Here is a 19,631-nt window from a genome sequence, read left to right as displayed (position 1 = left end):
ACCAGCACTGCTCTTACTGCTGCTGCTGCTGCTTCACTGGATCACCACTGATGTTGAACACCTATGTCTGATCAGTGAACATTTTTAATTTTTTCATTTATTTATTTCATAGGGACAGTGCACCACTAATCAACAGAGTTAAAAGAAAAACTGTAAGTGGGCCAGAGTTAGCCAACAAGGCTAGTTTTCGTCCGTTGTCCCTGGCCAGATGTTAAAGGAAACCTAAAAGCCAAAAAAAGGGCAACAATTAAGTACTTTCAAGACACAACTTACATAACAATCTAGTAATCTATCTAGTAGTAAAAGCTCATAATAATAACAAGTAAAACAGGTAAGAAGTCTGACATACAACATGACAAAAGCTCATGGCATGCAGACATAACATGCAGACAGAGAGAAGAAGAGCGAGCGAAAGCAAGAGAAGAAAGCACAGCTAGAAACACATGCAAGTAGCACACAGAGCTAAAACATTAGCACAAACAATATCAGACATTACAAGGCAGGACATGAAACGGCATTAGGCAAGAAAACCAAAGCTAACAAACAAGCAAACAAACAGAAAAAAAACACGACCCGTTGTACTGAGCCACGGCCTCCAAGCTGCTAATATCACGATATTAGCTAATTATTACCACTAGTTTACATACACACAATCGCTACAGCTACTGTACCACTGTAACTGCTTTCAGTGCTGTTACTGTCATTGTTATAAAAGTTGCTCTGTACTAGTGTGCTACTATTATTATTGTTATTATTATTATTACTATTAATGTTGTCAGTTAGTTACTACAATTAGACTAATGCACTGAATGAATGTGACTGCTCCAACTTCCACTACAAACGATACCAGTGTTACTGCTACTACTAAGAGCCACTAATGTTCCTACAGTAATACTGCTACGGTTAGATTTACCACTACTACTCAACAGAATGCAAAGACCTGAAACAACAGTAAAATGCTCATTATAGATAAATGGATGACCAATGATAATCTGATGAAAGTTAATTTGACATATGCACTCTTTCACTTTTTTTATACATTTTCACTGCAGGACATTTTCTGTTTCTGCTGAATTATTGTTGCCTTTATTATTAACAATTATTAAAGACATCTAATTTTCAAGATGTACAATGTACATAAAAAACATATACGGTATATAAAAATGATTTAAAATACAATTGGGATAAAATGAACAATGAATTGCAATCAAAATATCACATGAGAAAAGTTTAACACAAGATGCCAAGAGGATAAAACATCATAAATAAAACTACTGCATATTTCTTTTTTGAGAAGATTTCAAATTTAGTTGCTGAAATGCAGATAACTTAGTATCAATTTCTTATCGAATATCAATTTCTGAAGTGCTCTGTGGCTTATTCCACATGTCTGGGGCTTTGAATCCAAAGGCAGTCTTCCCAGCCAATCATGTGGGATGGTACATAACATATGGTATACATTTCCTACTGAGGGCTTTGTAAATAAAGAGTTAATAATATACTGTATGTATGATCTATAAATACACAGCTGTCAAACTTTAATTCTGCTCCTACCCCAAGAATCAATAACGGTGCAGATCAAAGCTATAACAGACAGTGCTTTAAGTTTGAGCAGTACAAGAAGAAAGAATGAAAAAATACGCCAATTATGCATCAACTATTAAACACAAAAAGTCACTCATGCTGGAGGACTTTTCAGTTATGTCATGTTGTACTTGTTGCTCTTCAACAGGGGGCGCTTCTCTTCTTTAGTCCCAACGTCTTCTGATGAGATGAGATCACTTGTTAAATATTTGTGTTCTGCCACTCACATATTTTGCTAAACATTTTCTTGTCTAAAGAAGATGTTTGTGACTGTTGTTTGGACTTTTTTTTTTACCGAATGTCCTCTGTGATCGTCTCAGGTCCTGATGTTGGTGTGGATGTCATTGATGTCACCAAACAGACCGACAGCAAGATGAAGCTCAAGGAGTTTGTCGATTATTACTACAGCACAAACAGAAAGAAGGTGTTGAACGTCATCAACCTGGAGTTCTCGGACACAAGGTGCGGATACTGTGACGTTTGAAATTAAGTTTATGAAGACGCCTGTGAGTTTTCTGTGAAACTCATGCTGCTTGTGTCTCTGTCTGTCTGTCTGTCTGTCTGCCTGGTCCAGGATGAACAGTATAGTGGAGAGTCCTCAGATTGTGCGGCGGTTGTCTTGGGTAGAAAACTACTGGCCTGATGATGCTCTGCTCGGGAAGCCAAAAGTCACAAAATACTGTCTCATCTGCGTCAAAGACAGCTACACAGACTTCCACATCGAATGCGGCGGTGCCTCCGTCTGGTACCACATCCTAAAGGTCTGTCACTCACTCCCCCTGGTTAGAGCAGGACGTCGGGCCAGAAACGGCCTTGTATTATAAAAAAACGCGTATCAGATGGTCAGTGTCATCTGCCTCTAATATGATGAGAAAACTGTTTATACCACACTGATTTTTCTTCAAGACGAAATGTGGGATACATTATCTCTCCCCCGTGATGATGATGCCAGAAAATCTGATTGCGCTTGTATTTGCAGGGAGAGAAGATCTTCTTCCTCATCAAGCCCACGTCTGCCAACCTGTCTCTGTACGAGCGCTGGAGGTCGTCATCCAATCACAGCGAAATGTTCTTCGCTGACCAAGTGGACAAGTGTTACAAATGCACTCTGAAGCAAGGCCAGACTCTGTTCATCCCGTCAGGTCAGAGCTACAGTCAGGTCAAAAGTACACAAGTGTGTGTGTGTGTGTGTGTGTGTGTGTGTGTGTGTGTGTGTGTCTTTCCTGCTGCTCAGATGTGAAGATTTGCTGCTTCTCTCTTTTTCATACTAAATGAAGTGAAAATGATATCTTTGGGCTTTCTGCTGTTTTTCTGCCAGATGATAAATTGGGAAGTGTCACAATGGGCTGGATAAATTGATGGATGAAAAGTTTGTTTTCAAAATCTATCAAGAGGAATCAGTGTTAATTTTTTAAAACTTGATTGTGGTTTTTTTCTTTTTTTTTTATCCCTTTTTTTCTCTTTAATGAAAATGAGGTGGGTGATATGGATATAATCCATACAACACATTTTCCTCAAGATCTGTCGAAACATGGAGGAAACTGCCAACAACAGGGATGTCTGCTTTTGACAAATCCAGCAAATAAATCAAACTAATTAATTACATTTATGCATAATCATAAAGACATACTTGATTAGTCCAAGTGCTGCTCTTTATTTATACAGTAGTAATTACCACACAGTCTAATACATACAAAGATTTAGGAATAGTTTTTATTGCTGGTTGCTAAATTTAAAAAAGTAAATAGAAAATAAAAATTCAAAGTAATTGTAATTTGAAAAAAAAATCCCATATTACTTTTATTTACACATTTGGAATTAATTAACTTTCACTTATTTGTAATCACGGGTTTTTGTTCCTTCTTTCTCAGGTTGGATCAATGCAATACTGACCCCGGTCGACTGCCTGGCGTTCTCCGGACACTTCGTCCACAACCTGAGCGTGGAGATGCAGATGAGGTTGGGACGACTGTCTCGCTACACACTCTTCCTTTCTGCTGCTGCTCCGTTGTCACTGTGTTTTGTAATTGTCCTAATTTGGGGGGGATTTAGTGTTTCTCAAAGGTCTTGGCTACTCAGTAGTTTCCACTGGGTTCACATTTAGGACTTGGTTTTAGCTCCAAATTCCACCAATCTGTTTGTGAATTCTCCACATTTGGAAATAGCTTGTGAACTGCATAGTTTGCTGCAATAAACCTGTTGGTAATAAGTGACAGTGTTTAGCTGAAAGGTCTCGGTTTATTCTCCTCAGAGCGTATGAAATCGAGAAGCGGCTCAAGGTCAAAACTCTCACCCCCTTCCCCAACTTTGAGACGGCGTGCTGGTATGTGGGACGGCATTTCCTCGAGCGATTCAAAGGTGAACATTTAAATCATTTTTTAAGTATTTATAGATGTAACTTTTTGCTCCTAATATGTGGTATTTCAGCGTAAATGTACATCCTTGTGTAACTCACCATTTCTACTGAAGAATGCATGAAAGCAGAGAAAACACAAACACTGTCAGAAATGTCTTTTTCCAAGCCGCACCAGCGTATGGCTGCGTGTCTGCTGCACAGATGAGGAGCTGGATGCTCTAATATTATTTCAGTCATTAAATCGCTGAGTTCACAGATGATTAGCTTCAAAAGATTTGGCCCGGCTAGAATCATTTGCTCCATTACAAGCCTGTGTTTAAACTCCCCTCAGCTGGCTTGGGCCAATTGTTTATGTTTCCACCATTTTCTATGAATGTGTGTGTGTGTGTGTGTGTGTGTGTGTGTGTGTGTGTTAAAACCAGGTTGCTGTTGTGTGTGGTGCACACTACTTCTAACCCACAAGGCCTCACCATTAATATACCATTATTCTTTTTAACGTCAAGGTCAGGAAAGAGACTCCCCTCACTGTTGCTGCTATTTTGTCTTGATCTTATTAATAATTTCCTGTTTTGGTTGTAAATCCACTTCATTTCAAAGGGGCTACTTAGATATCTGGACTGTTGTTTTCTGCCATTAAACTCAAATTAAAGAGGAAATCCACATTAAAACAGAGTTTACATCATTTCTCATAAATCGCAGAAATTCAATCTGGACATAGTCCGTCATAAAGAGATGCAGCGTGGAGCTGTAACATCCAGACTGCAGCTCTGTGTGTGTGTCAGGCCAATATCAGTGTGCCGTAGATGTAACGCAGAGAGATATGATTGATGGATCCATTTCATTTTCCAACAGAGAACTGAGAGTTTGTTCCGTTAGAATACATTTTCTCTGGTGTTGTTATTTTTCTAAAACATCAAATATTGATGTCAGACTCCTGGATCCTTCAGGTTAAAACAGTGACTACCAAAGGGCCCTACGCTGATGCAAATTAGACACATGATAGGACTTTTACTGCTTTTTGATATTTATTTATCGAGGAGCCCTACATTCTGTCATTTGAGGAACCCTGTGGATCCCAAGGCCCCACGTTAAGAAACTCTGAGTCACAGTATGAAAGCTTTGTGTTTGTGATCAGCACAGACATGACACAGAGCTAAAAATTAGTTATTACAGCTACAACAGATAAAGTGGTTTATGTTAATGGATTTGACTTGTCACAGTTTAAAAGTCACAACTGATTTCATGAAACCGTTTTCATTTCTTCCTCTCTAGGTTTACATAAAGCAAATAAGCAACCAGCTTCATATCTGATCCATGGTGCCAAAATCATCAATGGAGCCTTCAGAGCTTGGACTAAAAAGCAGGTACGGTTACGATGATTGACTGTGCGTGTGTGTGTGTACTGTGTATGTATACTGTTTCCTAGCTGTGATATAGGCGTCCACCTGTCTGTCTAATGTTATAAAAGTGATGATGGTCTGTCTGTTTACCTCCTGACAGGCCCTCTTGGAACATGAAGATGAACTTCCAGAGAACATGAAACCATCGCAGCTCATTAAAGATCTTGCCAAAGAGATCAGACTGTCGGAGGTATTTTGAATGTATTTAAATTTAACGGGATCGATTGGTCTCTAGTTTATACTGTATAAGAACATCACCTCCTCCACCTTAGCTCAGCTCAGCCAGATTAGCCTTGTACAGCATAAAAGTACTTCTGTTCCACCAAAAACAAACAGTAGTTAACCGGTGTTTGAGAACAGTTCTGACAAAAACATTATTCCAGAGCACAAAAACAGTCGTCCCTTCCAGTTTTAACAGTTATACAAAAATAAATGTTTCTAATGGATTTGATACATCTCATTTAAGCGTGACCTCTACAGTAGATCACTCATACAAGTATTTAAAATAAATATATTTAACAGAAGACAGATAAATCAAGTCGATTCTGATGCTTTTTTGAAACATTAGACCTAAAATAAATCTCTTATTATGTCAAAATGTCAACAGATAACAAGGTATAAGAGCTTAAATTAATTCAAATTGTCTTTGTCAGTGTTTTTGTTATTTATCGTGGTGACAAAATCAAATCTCGCTCTACTTGCAGAACGCAACAAAAGCCATCAAGAGCGAGCCCAGCATCAAGGTGCCCGTGGAGGAGCCGCCATCCACCCACTCCGAGCCCGAGGAGCCCGTCTCCCCGGCCCACGTCCCCTCACCCAGCAGAGAGAAAGGCCGGAAGAAAGCTTCCAAACCTCCCAAGCCTCCGAAGCCTCCCAAACCCCCAAAGATGCCCAAGGCCCCCAAGCCTCCAAAGGTGCCCAAGGTCAAGGAAGGAGGGAAGAAGAAAGCAAAGAAGGCGAAAGAGTCGTCGCCGCCGCCTAAACCCTCCAGCTTCGCCGCCCTCGAGTCCCATGCAAAGGACATCTTGAGTAAAATGGACCAGCCGACGAAGAAGACGAAGGTGAACAGGGTGAAGTGAAAGACGATGATAGCCGAAATACAAACTTCAACTCTTCTACTGTTGCAGATGATTGTTTTCTGTTATTAATTGTGTCCTTCTTCAAATCTCTCCATCCTCCAGGCTGTGAAGAACGTGCTGAGCATGTCAGAGAAGGAAATTTCAAAGCAGAACAACGTGGAGAAGTTTGAAATGAGAGAGCAGAATAAAAACAAGACTGAAGCAAAATGGAAGTATAAGGTAAGATCATTTCAGCCGACAAGTTATTATTTAAAACCAATCGCTGCTTGTTGGCGGCCAAAGTAAATAGTATCACGATCTGTTAAAGGTTAAAACAAAAAGTGAAAGTTGCCTCTTAAAAGAAGTCTCCACACGTTTGAAGGTTACGACCCCCAACAAATAAACAGACAAATGTGCAGAAATGTCCAGAAGCGATTTGCACACTTCACTTCAAAGCAATCAGCTAAAATAATGATGTGGCCGAGGTTGCACGTCGAAGGCCTGCAGCTCATCAGAGCTAATGAAATGATGCTATTTCCATGCCCACCGTGCAGAGTATTTACACATGCTTCCAAAAAAAGAAACGTTTTCTCTGCCATTACTGCTGAACGACACGGGGAGAGGCCTGTCACAGCACAGTGTCATTCAGCTGAACGGAGACATTAAAGGGTTTTAGTTTCACGGAAAATTCAGTGTCAAACGTTTGCAGTCCCTCCATCCAGCTGCTCCGTCACGTCAGGCCAAACATTTGCAGATGGAGCAGAGATGCTGTTAGCTGTTAGCCAAGGTCATTGTGGACCTGATCTTCATTTAGCGATCATGGTTGAGGCGCTTCGCAGCTCCGCCACTCAGAGTGCGCAGGGCAATTAGGTCCTTTACTGCGCGTTAGTGTTAAACGAAAAACCAAAAAAGCGGGCGAGACAGGGTGAAGTTTGGGTTTGAGGTTACACCGTGTTGTCACATGCCTTTAATTTAAGAGGCAAAATTGTTGAGAAGTGAATATTTGAAAATGTGTATTCTTGGATTTCACTTAATTACATAGTCTGCTCCGTAGTGATTTCCATGGCAGCCGTTTGACTCAGTAGATTTAGTTTAGTTTACAGTGAGCCACAAAATGTCTCAAGTGAATATCATCTATGGAGATTAACATCATGATGATTTCAGTCTTTTTAGCAGTAATGTTTTTATTGTCATCAAATTACTCCCGTCTAGATTTTTTTTTCTTTACAAGTGAGTGAAGAACAGAACCATCACTTCATTTCCACACACTTACCTTCATGTGCTTGGATTCATTTTAATTATGAGTCATTTGATCACGTTTTTTCGTCTTATTCCTGGTAAGATTTTTTTTTTGTGTGTGTGTGTGATTAGGGCTGTAAGAATCATTCACGTAGGAGGGATTGAGTTTGTTTCCAGAGCATTAACATCATCAGACAAGCGAGAATGTGCTGAATTGAATCTTTCTGATGATTAATAAGTATCAGCTACCATAAAGCTACCATTAGTTAAATTGAATTAATAATACCTTAGGACCAGTGACAACAGGAAATAGATTGTTATATATATTTAGAGCAACACGACCAGAGCCATTTTCCACTTTGGACTTTTCTTTTAACTGGTTTTACTTTTTCCTCATAAAGCACTTTGTAACTCCGTTAAGAAATAAGGTTTATATATTTCTTATATTATTATTATTGAATACAACAAAGTGTATTGATGCCAGATACATAAAAAATCAATCTATAAATCTTGGAGAAAAAAAAGACAAACTATAAAGTATAAGCTGGGTAAAGCCAACTAAACTAAACTCAGCAAGCAAATTATAATGAATAAAAAAAAAACCTTTGTTATTATTTATCGATTGTGTTTTATTGTTGTATTCACAGCAATAAAACAATTTCAGCTTCCTCAGAGAGTTGTGTGTCTGTAGCTGCTCTTAATGTGTCTGCTGTTCGCTCCCAGTGGGTTTCTGCAGGAAGATGTATGACAAAACAATGAGCTAACAGATGCTGGAGTGCAGATAAGAGAAGGGAACCGGAGAATTTGATGCCAAATTTTCTGCGGTTCATCATCACCACATTTATGTTTTTACTCAACCTCAAGTCAATCGAGCCATTTCTTATCACTAAGAAAACTTGGTGATGATAAGCTACTGCGTGAGATCATCCTTAAATCCGACATGGTGGTGATTTCATTGACCTTTTGTTCTGGTTTGACACGGTCTTCCCTCTTCTCTTTTACAGAACAGTAAACCAGATTCCCTGCTAAAAATGGAGGAGGAGTGCAAATTTGACAGAACACCGCTGTCAAGCAATAAAGACAAATTCAGCTTTACTATGTCTCACAAGAAAATGCTCAGGTATGTATGGAACGGCCGTGATTACCATGTAAACGTTTCACCAAAGGTCTTCGGAGAGAGAAGCATGCAAACCCTCTCATGTGGTGTATTACGGTGATTATAGAGCTATGTGGCTATCGGTGTCCATTAGAGCTAATTCAAGGACTTCGCACTGTGAGAGCCTGGCTGAACCTCGGATCGCTCCCTCATTGTCTTATGGTTTCCTCCTCAGCTCCAAGATGCTGAAACCTCAGACCAACTCAAGTGTTTTTGGTTCATTACAAAACCTTAAAGAGGACAAAACCAAGCCAGTGAGAGACGAGTACGAGTACGTCTCAGATGAAGGGGAGCTGAAAATTGACGAATTCCCCATTAGACGGAAAAAGAACACGGTGAAGAGAGACCTCTCCTGTGAGTATTTTGGACTTTATTACGTTTTGTGTTTCAGTTTGTTTGATCTATCAGCTGAGGGTCGGGTATCAAACATCACTGCATCCACACTATCAGTTATTCAGCCTGAGGGCAGATTTTATTTAGGTAAAGCTGTTTTTGCTTCATTTACTACATAAAAAAAAGATTCAAAGAGGAACCTTGTTCTAGGCCTTTGGATTCACATCTTCACTTAGTTCAGTGATCGATACCCAACCACCGACTGTCAACAGTGTTCAGATTAAATAGCCTGTGTTTGGGCGCTTGCTCAGTGATCAATTTGTTTTCCTACAGTTTTGTCAGACATCAGAGAACCCATCCAGCCAGCCAAAAAACCAAAGTTTCAACCCCTGGTGACCAAGGTGCGTACAACATTTTGTTTTCATATGCAGCTAATATTTGACTGCTTTGTAATCTCATTATTCCAAATTGTGAACATCAAAACTTCTGTTGACAATCAAGTGTTTACAAGTGTTTGTTAAACACTCGTGTGATGTTTTTATATGATACAAGACACGATGAATGAAATAATCATCAGTGCAGTGACTGAGTGTTTCCACCTTGAACTGCAGCGAAAACAGTGACAGTCTCATAAACACAGATTTTATACGTCACAAACCTAATGAACCAATCCTGCCAATTTGTGAGGAAGGGGGCGAGGCTAAATAAACCTGATACTGTGTCTTGTCAGTGCAGAGAGTTACCACGTCAAACAGCATTAAGAAAAAGATGGTAACTGTCCTAGCTGTCCTGACACGTCTACAGGTCCAGATTTTTTTTTCTTTTACTTTTTATGTGTGGAGGGGGAAAAAAATCAGAGTTGAGGGGAGTTCATGGGAGTCCAGGGGCAAGTTCACATGAGCTAGAAAATTCTGCATTGCTCCTTTAAAAGCTCAGACTTCAGCAGAAATCTGAAAATGCATTCTGGATGAATCAGAGCTCGAGGCTCCTTAAGCCTCGGACCACCACACACTGATGAGGGAAATAGCTGCGGCGTGAACAGAGGAAGAGGAAGAAACAGACTAATACCAGATGCTCTTATGTTTACTAATGAGAGGTCACTGGGAACAATATCATAACCTTGATGTGCTGTTTCACTGGCTATTCTCACTCAGCTTTAACTCCACGTCCAACTTAGCCGGAGTCACATACTTGACTCGAGCCACATCCAAGGCTTTATGGGTAAAGCAGGCAACTGCCCCAGGGATCCACATTCTCACAGAGGCCCCAGATTTATTGTGTTTCCTGGTTTGCTGTAATTTTTTATTAAAGGTAAATTACTCGTGGAAAAAGCTCCAAAGTTCCAAGGATATATGTAATCTAAATACATTTATATTAAGCTAAATAACCACAAAAAGGGGATTGGGAGCGTAGTGCAGCGCCCCCTGGTGGGAGAGTCTGGCCAAAGATTCACAATAAACAAAAGAAAAGAAAATACACAAAAAACAAAATAGCTCTAGTCTGTATGTATCCCTTTGAGCTGTCACTCATGTCTGTTTCTGCTGTTTCCACTCTTCTTCCACAACCAGAGCGCGGACTCCTCAGACGAAGAGACTCTGCACATAGACACAGAGGCCAAGCCTGAGGTCAAGAGTCGAAACTCGAAGGTCAAGAAAAAGGGCGGCAGCGCTGCGGGGATCCTCGACCTGCTGCAGGCCAGCAAGCAAGTGGGTGGGATTGACTACAGCGCCAACAGGTAGACTGCCCCCTCCCCTGACATCACATCCTTTCCCCATCACTTCTTTTCCATCAACACCAACGGGACACACACACACACACACACACACACACAAACACACTCGAGTTGCAGTACAACATGCTCAGCGTTCGCTCCCTTAATGGATCCCCCTGGACCACTTTAGGTCCTACGCTCCTTAATGGGCCGACGCACTGACAAACAAATGGTCCGCTCAGTGGCCAAATAACTGGATGAAAAAGCTGAATTTTATAACTTTGCTCGGAGCTGAAAAATCAACCGGCGACTGAGGCAACAATTTATGCAGATTCTGTCAGCAGTTTGTGTTAAGTCAATGTTTGTTTCACTGCGTGTTAATCTATCAAACGCTGCGTGGCCCCCAGGCTTTTCCCTTTTCCCCTTTTTCCCTTTTTGCCGTTTGCTGTTTTGTTCAGCTCTTGATGGTCTGTTTCCACCACACTGAAAGCTACAAATGAGCAAAACATTGGCTGAAATATGTTAATTTCTCAAATTGTTTTGGTGCTTTGAAGCGGGAACTCTCTGAGCGCGGAATGAAGTGACCACAGTCCATTACAGCAGCTTGATAGTCACTCTGCTCACTGTTGCAGATAATACCTTTTAATATTTGTGTGGAAATTTTTCCTTAACTGCCCCACAAGGTGATAACAGGTCTGTGGAGAATATTTCATCTCGACAGTTTTACTTTGCTCTCCCAGCTGTCAGATGCTAATGATGCTTAATAGCACAACCGCTGACACTGACGATGGACGTCAAAGCCTTTTTTCAGTTCATTTTTCTCAGTGGCTCTTCTCCTCTGCCGGCATGTTGACCGCTGTGTAATGGCTGCGTTGTTGTGTATTTCTTATTGACGTACTTACAGTCAGCCACCTGCATCTCCCAGCACACAGGAGGCCATTCAGGGCATGCTGTCCATGGCCAACCTGTCGTCTTCAGACAGCTTGCAGCAGCCTTGGAGCAACAGCCAGTCCAAAAACAATAGCCAGCTGAAGAGCAACTCGCACGGCACGCAGGTCAGCAAGAAGGGCGGCGGCGGCGGCGGCGGTGGCAACAACAGCAAGCGGCCCACCAAGCGGCTCCCCAAGAAACCCAGGAAAAGCAGCAGCATCGAGAGTCTGGACTATGACGACGACCAGGATCACATGGACGCGTGCTTCAAGGACTCGGATTACGGTGAGCACCGACCGAAACGCCGACTCGCTCTCCCCGCTCCTGAGCGAGATCAGGACGGTGTCACTGGGTTATTTTTTGAGCAAATCAATGAGAAAATAATTATCTGCCTTGATTCTCACTGCTGCTAACAGTTGCTGTTAAAAACAGATTGACCCTGATGGATCAACATGTGGGTTTTAATTCTAAATTTGCACTGCAACTTTTCATTAGGACGGGATGATAGGGTTGCTGTTTATTTTTCATGCGTTCTTTCCAAATCCGCCCTTTCGTGTTGCTCCAATTTGTGATCTTTTTCCTCTGAAACGTTTTCTTTTGTGAATCCCATCCAAACACAGCTGTTTGGACCCTCCCAGCTTGTTAATAAGCCATTAACACAAGTTCCGAATTGTTGTTTTACATCCTTTTTGAACTTCTAATTAGGGTCTAATTAGTTGTTCGTAGCACGAACATTCTCGCTCTGAAATCCTCAGGCCAGCGTGAAGCTCTTCTCACACACTGGCACTGGGCTCTGCTTTTGTAAACAGCCCATTTTTTATCTTGATCATCCAATTATCAGATATTAAAACCTCTAGATTGTAATGGTTGTGCTGTGAGCAGGAGGAGAGAAGGGGGCATGCAACAGCTGTCTCACAGCTGTCCTGCATGCTGTCACTGGAAACCTCCGCCATTTTGGATCATCGGAAAGCAGAAATTAGTTCACTCAAGTCACATTCATTGCCTTATAAATGCAACAATTGGCATCTTATGTTTTATCTTGTCCAATTTTCTCTTTGAAAACCACACATGCATGACGTCTTAGTAATTGGTTCCATTTTTTTCAGTTTACCCTTCGTTGGAGTCCGAGGAGGATAATCCTGTCTTCAAATCAAGATCCAAAAAACGGAAAAGCAGTGACGACACTCCATACAGCCCAACAGGTAAATACAGCCATCACCAGAGAACATCGGTCACTTTATTTATTAAATTCTAAGCATCTATATGGATCTCATTACAGCCCGTGTAGGACCCTCAGTTCCTCGGCAAGAGCGGCCGGCGAGAGACGGAGCCCGAGTCGCCTCCATAGAAACGGGTCTGGCAGCAGCTGCAGCAAAACTTTCTCATCAGGTTTGTCATTCGGCGATATTTTCACACGACACTGCTCAGAATCCCTGTTAAGTGTTCACTCAACAAAACTTTATGTGTCGATAGGAGGAGCAACAGAAAACCAAGAAGAAGAAGAAAAGCACCAAAAAGAAGGCAATAGTAATCGAGGAGCCCCCAAAAATCTCTCAGGACAGTAGCTCGCCAGAGCACAATCTTGACTCCCAAGACGGCAGCCTGACAGACCACGAGTTCAACACTGGAACAGTCAAGTCGCCCGGGGGGCCGCAGCCTATGGCACCCGGCGTCTTCCTCAGCCAGAGGCGACCATCCATGTCCTCTCCCAACAACAGCACCAACTCCACGAGCACCAACAGCAGCAGCGTCGCAAAAGGGGATCGCGCGGGGTCGGCGGACGCCAAAGGTGAGCGCTGATAAAAGCATTAGACAGAAACAGTATCACAGCAGCAAAGCATCACATTTAAAAAGGGATTTTGTGTGTAGTTTCCCTTTATCCTCAGCCTACAAAGAAGACAGTGAACATGTTACATAAACCTGCTGCTGAGCATCAGTAGTGAGGATTGTCAGTCCGAGTATGTCAGCCTGCTAATGTTATTATCACTTAGTTCAGATATCTACAGTCTGACAGCTTCTTGCACGACTGTAGACGGCTTAGTCGGAGTTCAAACCCTGAAGGGTCAGAAGAACTTAACCGTGTTTGTGGTGGTTTATTATTAAGATGATGGAGCTGTAATTGCAGACATTGTGTCATGACCACACCCACACGAGTCCAGCTCAGTGCGCTCTGTAATGAATCCATCAGGTCTGATTGCTCCCATATTGACTTTAGGTCATCACTGGACCAAGATTATCAATTGTCTCATAAAGCGCATTGATATCTTTTGTTTTCTAGATACCAGTGTTAACCTACAATGTGCACAAGGGGTGGGGTGTTGCTGCTAAATGATATTAACCTGTTAGCACTTTGTCCAGTGGTGCACGTCCTGAAGGGAGTAGGTTTACTGAAGCATATGGAACTTGACCCATAGGGGGCGCCACAAAAACATGTTCCTCCAAACCCAGTGGACAGAAATACATCAGTTCAGGTGAACATGCTTTGCGGCCAAGTATTAAATGTGCTATATTGATAAGTGCAAATAAGGCGTGGCCTATATTAAATCATAACTCAACAGGAAGTCTCATTCAAATCCAATTAGGAAGGGACAAATGTCGATCTTTCTGTTGGGCCTGGAATAACCTCTGCCTGAACAGGCTTCTTTAAAAATATTCTGATATCACAACTGTTTTTCATCCCTAGGCTGCATGTGTAGGCTTTAAAGCTTTTGTGACATATGGAATTTGGGCAACAAAATTTTAAAGGTCCATAAATTCCCTAATCATCATAATTTAGTACTAATTACAGCGAAAATGTCAATATGGAAACTTTCAATTACTCAGATTTAAAGGTCCAATCTTTGATTATAAATACATAGTTCTGTCTTGTAACTGTGGAGGTGTTAAAGCCTCAGTCCGCAGAGAAATACAAAAACAGTCTGTATTCAGCAACTGATCCTCAAAACAGGCTGGCTGGTGTAACTTTGTGATGTCATGACAAATCAGTCACCACCCTCAGCTGTGCCACAAGCCCCGCCCACCAGGACCCACCAGCCACCTTTGCAAGTCATTCAGAAAAATAGTCAGAGAGGCTCAAACAGGCTGAATAAAGTTCAGCAATGAAGTAAATAATGAATATTTCCTCACTTTGAAATAGAGACATTATTTTCCCCGTAGTTCACTTTTCTTTCTCTCCTATTTATTTTGTGGCTTATTATGATTTTACATCCACATCACATTCATTTACACAATGTGTGGTCTTTTATTATTCCAGTCAAAATTGATGCGATTATTGACAAAAATTAAATACATTTCTGTTGCTGTTATTATCATGATTATTATTATTATTATTATTATTATTATAAGAAGAAACAGAGCATGAAGGTGGAGAAGAAGAAGGAGACTCCTTGCTAGTGAGCATGGATGTAAACAAAGCATGTTTCAGTCATACAAACAGGTTATATTTTGTCACAGCACCAGCAGCGTTAACACTCCCACTGGGCAACCCATCTTATTATCTGTCTCTTCTTGTTTTTGTTTTTGTTTTTCCACAGCTAAGCGGCTAAAGAAAGGCATGGCAACAGCCAAACAAAGACTTGGAAAGATTTTAAAGATCCATCGAAATGGAAAGCTCCTCCTGTAGTATGCAGCAGACTGTTGTAGGACTGGGAATCCATGCGCTGGGTCCTGTCCCAGCCTCACCCCCTGTTCACTGATTAAAGCCAACAACTGAAAAAAAAACTGAGACAAGACGGGGGAAGAAGAAAATCATGCATTTTTTCAATTTCTAAGAAGAACATCACTCAAATAGGTTTTTGCCTCTACTTATACTTTATAACTTTCAGATATTAAAGTGTACAGAACCTACTATAAATATTTTTTAAGAGAACATGTCTCATTTTACTACAGCTGTCAGTTTATCAGGGGTTGCTAAAACATGAAGTAGAAGTACATTGCAGTCATTCCAAGATTTTTGAAAGTATCCCTTGCATGTATTCAGTTGCATGTGCGCTTTTGGTCAGGGTTTGGGGATTTTACACGTTAATTCCTACTATATGGATGCAGCTTATCATTGCAGCACTGATGAACGGCGAGCGAGATGGAAAAATTCACGTCCTTCCTGCCTTCCCAAGCCAAGATTCTGCAGAGCGTGGTTTTGTTTGGAGTCAACTTGAGCATTTATCCCTTTATGTTAACACTTAGATTTTGCAGAGCACTATCCGCGCTGATATTTATTTATTCGTCTTGAGTCATAGAAAGGAAATGAACAACTGTAAAGCACAAAGTGAATCATGAATAACCGCCGTGTGTCAAACTGCAGCAGTGTCCGAATGTTTCTTGCAGTTAAAACATGAGGTAACTTAAGACTAAGTGGCCGCGAAGGCCCCGATGAACAGGATTCGGTGTGTTTGGGACATGAAAAGCATAGGATTTGTTACACTACTACGTGGGACCTGTAGCTAATGATAAGCCTCATCCATGTCAGGTCTGCAGTTGCATGGGGATACTTTCTCTCTTCTTTTGCTTTCACAGGCAGCACCGACAACTTAGACTCATCTCTGCATTTTTACGGCTTCACACAGTACAGTATATAGAATGTAGCTTGTACATAGCCTTTTAAATTACTACTTTTTGTATCTTTTCTCCTTAAGGCTTAATTCTACATTTTTACCGGTTTTGCTAATTATGAATAAATGAATAAATATATATATATATGGATATACATATATAGTCCTAATATTTGAACTTTTATTTTGTTTTTGGGTTTTTTTGGTTTTTATAGCAGAGATTCATTTTTAACTTTTTTTTTTCTCCCCTCCACCCCCCCTTAGATTTAAAGGTGTTGCCTGGAAAACAACTGAAGAAATGATACATTTATTGTCATATGGCCTTACATACACAAAGCTAATTGTATTGTGATTCTGTTTGAACAAGAGACGAAGCTTTGAGGAAAAATTATATAAAAGGACAAAAAAACAAACAAAAAAAAAACAAACACTTAAAGTTTCTATGACCAGCCTCTTGTTTGAGTTCTAGTATCCTGAAGGGTTTCGGAATTATTTTACTAGCACCTTGTGAAGTGTTTATGTGTCAGTGATGTAATTTATTAATGTTTGTAGCTTTTTTATACTTGTACAATTCTTAAGAGTTTTTGTTTTGAATATTTCATCAACTTGTGAAATCTCCCTTAGCAGAAAATCTTTGTGTTTTTTTTCTTTCGTTTTTTCTTTTTCTTTCTTCTTTTTTTTTGGGATGTGTGCGTGTATGTATGTGATTGGGAGGCATCAAAAACATTTTACACATTAGATTCTATGTTAGCAAACTTTTCTTCTTTTTTTTTTTATTTTTTATTTCCATCCTGTCTTCACTCAGTGTCAATGTTATCATGACGTCATGGTAAACATTTTCAATGTGACATGTTATTATTGTTAATATTATAGTTCTAAGCAGATGCGTCCATGCCTCCTCACGCCGTTTCATTTCGTTTGGGACATTTTGAACATGGATTAATGTGCTATACTCTATAGCAGCAGTGTTTTAGTCACAGATGTAAACCATGCGTCCACTTCTCAGTAAGGAGATGCGCTCTGATCAAATTCTGCCAGTGGGACATATTTTCAGGTTTTTATTTGTACAATATGTGTGTTGCTTTGTCGTGGTTTATTTTTGTATGTCCAACCTATTAAATGCATCCACTGTGCCAGGACAGTGAATGATACCTGTTGTAGCTGTCTTCCCTTACTGTTATTTACAGTACTAGTAAGTATTTACAATCCTTTTTGACCTGAATCTATATTTTTCTGTATTTAGACAATTCTGTTTGAGATCATGGCTCACTTTTTTAAGACACAGAGAAATGGCAAATTCAGAGGAGCAAACATATTGTTGTTGAATGATATGATTGTCCGCCTTGTTTACTTTTGCAATACAGTTATTGTGGAAAACCTACGTTGTAATGTGTTCCTCTCCCACCTGTGACGGCTGATGTGACGGCTTCTGTGGTGACGACTAAAACAGTTTTTTTTCCCCCCCATGCTTCATATTGTCATACTTTAACGTTGCCGCGCCAGATCCAGCACCACACCGATCACAAACTGACCTGACTGTGGCGTTTTCAGTATGATAGTCAGCTTCCAGCTTAATCTTCTGGACTCTGTCTGGGATCTCGACTCCTAGAGCTTCAGCAGCTTTTACTTTTTAGCCAAGTCATTAATTAAAACCAAGCCAAAGTCAACACCATTAAAACTGTATTAACATAAAAGTGCTCTCAAGTAGTCAGACCCTTTTTTTTTAAATTCAAATATGCCCTTTCACTGTCCTGAGCAGCTGTTTCAAAGTTCAAACGTAATGGACACAGAAATGCATACAGGATCTGCTTTCTTTGGTCCGGAAAAAACACATTTTTCCCATGTTTACATCTAAATCTCCTTCACAAAATTTGACCGTGTTGTTAAATCTGTGATCAGGCGGCCGCTACCACTGTCAAAAGGCTGAAGCAACAGCGAGTCTGTGCCACTAGATGGAGTCAACAAATATATGAATAGCACATGATGCATGTTTTTAAATCAGCTTAATGCAATAATGTTCAAGTAGACCACAGATGTAAATGTCTTGTGTGATCTGCATTTACATTCACTCACTGCAGCTTTTAATATACATGTTGGCACTGTCGGTCTGCTCTGTGTGAATTTTTTATTTCTACTACATCCAGATTGTTGCGAGCATAATTACAGAAAACTAGTTTTAAAGAGGGAATGTGAACATCAATGAGGAGATGTTAATAAAATTAGTTACAGTTCATTTAAAATCAGTGTCGCCAATAAAAATAATTCTTTCTTTGTGCAATTAAAGGCTGATTGCATAAACGTAGAGATGATGTGATGCCTTTATACATTATGCTGCTTGATTCCCATTGTTTTAATTCCAGCCTAACACATCTGGACACAATTGATTTTTTACCAAAATAAAAGCAGTGTGGTGATTTTTATGGGAATCTGCATTTCCCCTGAACAGATGTTTTATTCAGCTTCTCAATCAGATCTGTATGTGTGTGTGTGTGTGTGTGTGTGTGTGTGAATGGGATCCTTAGGGGGGAGGGGATGGGGGGCACTGAACCTGCATGGCTGTTAAAGGTTGTGATCCTGTTTCCACCCTGGCGAGCATCAAAGTGAGTTGTTATTGTTAGCTAATTGTTAACACAAGAACGTGAAGTGCGCCGACATCCAGTGAATGAAACAATCACACAATTTGTCCTCTCAGGATCATTTTCACACACTGACATGAAAGCGAGTTCACGCCGCGATCAAAGTGGAAGAAAAGTTACATTCCAGTTTAGAAAGTTAAAAGTTGTGCGGAAACTAAAGTTCAGGTGAAAAACGCTTTAACAAAACCTTCAAACTGAAATGTTTAAGTAATAGTTTAAGTTATATTTTTACCCTCTGGTGCTTTTCGTCTATTTTTCTTCCTGTTGCAGGCAGGTGCTGAGATTATTTGAACAAAATGTGAGTGTGACATATGAAAGTAAACTCAAAGTCAATTTAGTGCAAACAATCTCCAACTCATCTATTAATGTTTGTCCATATTTGAGGCCTTAAGATATTATTTTCTTAAAAGCAAATGAACCTCCACGGCTGATGTAGGAACCATATTTCAATCTATTTTCAAATGCAAATGAAATTATTTAATTTGTTTTAAGTTATTTTGATAGAATTGGGGGGAACTGGAAGAGGTTAAAATGTTTTTTCTTGTTGTTAGAAAAATACATTTTTAATTCCTTTAATTTTATATATTTACTTAGATTTTTGTTGCTTTTGAATAGAAATTGAATATAAACGGAAAATGTAGAAAAACACACACCATAATGGGATTTCCTGAATCAAACACG

The 19,631-nt window shown here is 40.3% G+C and overlaps 1 protein-coding gene across 4 annotated transcripts in view; it reads left to right on the top strand.

The window, feature by feature from the left end:
• Positions 1 to 17,465, top strand: part of phf2 (PHD finger protein 2) — a 31,436-nt gene extending 13,971 nt beyond the window's left edge. The window contains exons 5-22 of one of the 4 annotated variants that reach the window (XM_085776554.1): positions 1,905 to 2,046; positions 2,159 to 2,345; positions 2,564 to 2,726; positions 3,456 to 3,543; positions 3,836 to 3,942; positions 5,213 to 5,304; positions 5,441 to 5,530; positions 6,045 to 6,401; positions 6,522 to 6,638; positions 8,642 to 8,757; positions 8,969 to 9,147; positions 9,460 to 9,527; positions 10,695 to 10,861; positions 11,763 to 12,052; positions 12,874 to 12,969; positions 13,047 to 13,156; positions 13,241 to 13,556; positions 15,301 to 17,465. In XM_085776554.1, coding sequence (XP_085632680.1) covers positions 1,905 to 2,046; positions 2,159 to 2,345; positions 2,564 to 2,726; positions 3,456 to 3,543; positions 3,836 to 3,942; positions 5,213 to 5,304; positions 5,441 to 5,530; positions 6,045 to 6,401; positions 6,522 to 6,638; positions 8,642 to 8,757; positions 8,969 to 9,147; positions 9,460 to 9,527; positions 10,695 to 10,861; positions 11,763 to 12,052; positions 12,874 to 12,969; positions 13,047 to 13,156; positions 13,241 to 13,556; positions 15,301 to 15,389 — 2,774 coding nt within the window. In that variant the 3' untranslated portion in view covers positions 15,390 to 17,465. Of the gene's footprint in view, positions 1 to 1,904; positions 2,047 to 2,158; positions 2,346 to 2,563; positions 2,727 to 3,455; positions 3,544 to 3,835; positions 3,943 to 5,212; positions 5,305 to 5,440; positions 5,531 to 6,044; positions 6,411 to 6,521; positions 6,639 to 8,641; positions 8,758 to 8,968; positions 9,148 to 9,459; positions 9,528 to 10,694; positions 10,862 to 11,741; positions 12,053 to 12,873; positions 12,970 to 13,046; positions 13,157 to 13,240; positions 13,557 to 15,300 lie in introns of all 4 variants that reach the window. The other 3 variants (XM_085776552.1, XM_085776553.1, XM_085776551.1) reach the window with 3 other exon arrangements.
• Positions 17,466 to 19,631: the final 2,166 nt, after the last annotated feature.

Source organism: Trachurus japonicus, chromosome 5, assembly GCF_045865225.1.
Source record: "Trachurus japonicus isolate A0001 chromosome 5, Traja_1.0".
Taxonomy (NCBI): domain Eukaryota; kingdom Metazoa; phylum Chordata; class Actinopteri; order Carangiformes; family Carangidae; genus Trachurus; species Trachurus japonicus.
Note: the sequence above shows the minus strand (reverse complement) of the source record. Positions and strands in the feature narration are given on the sequence as shown.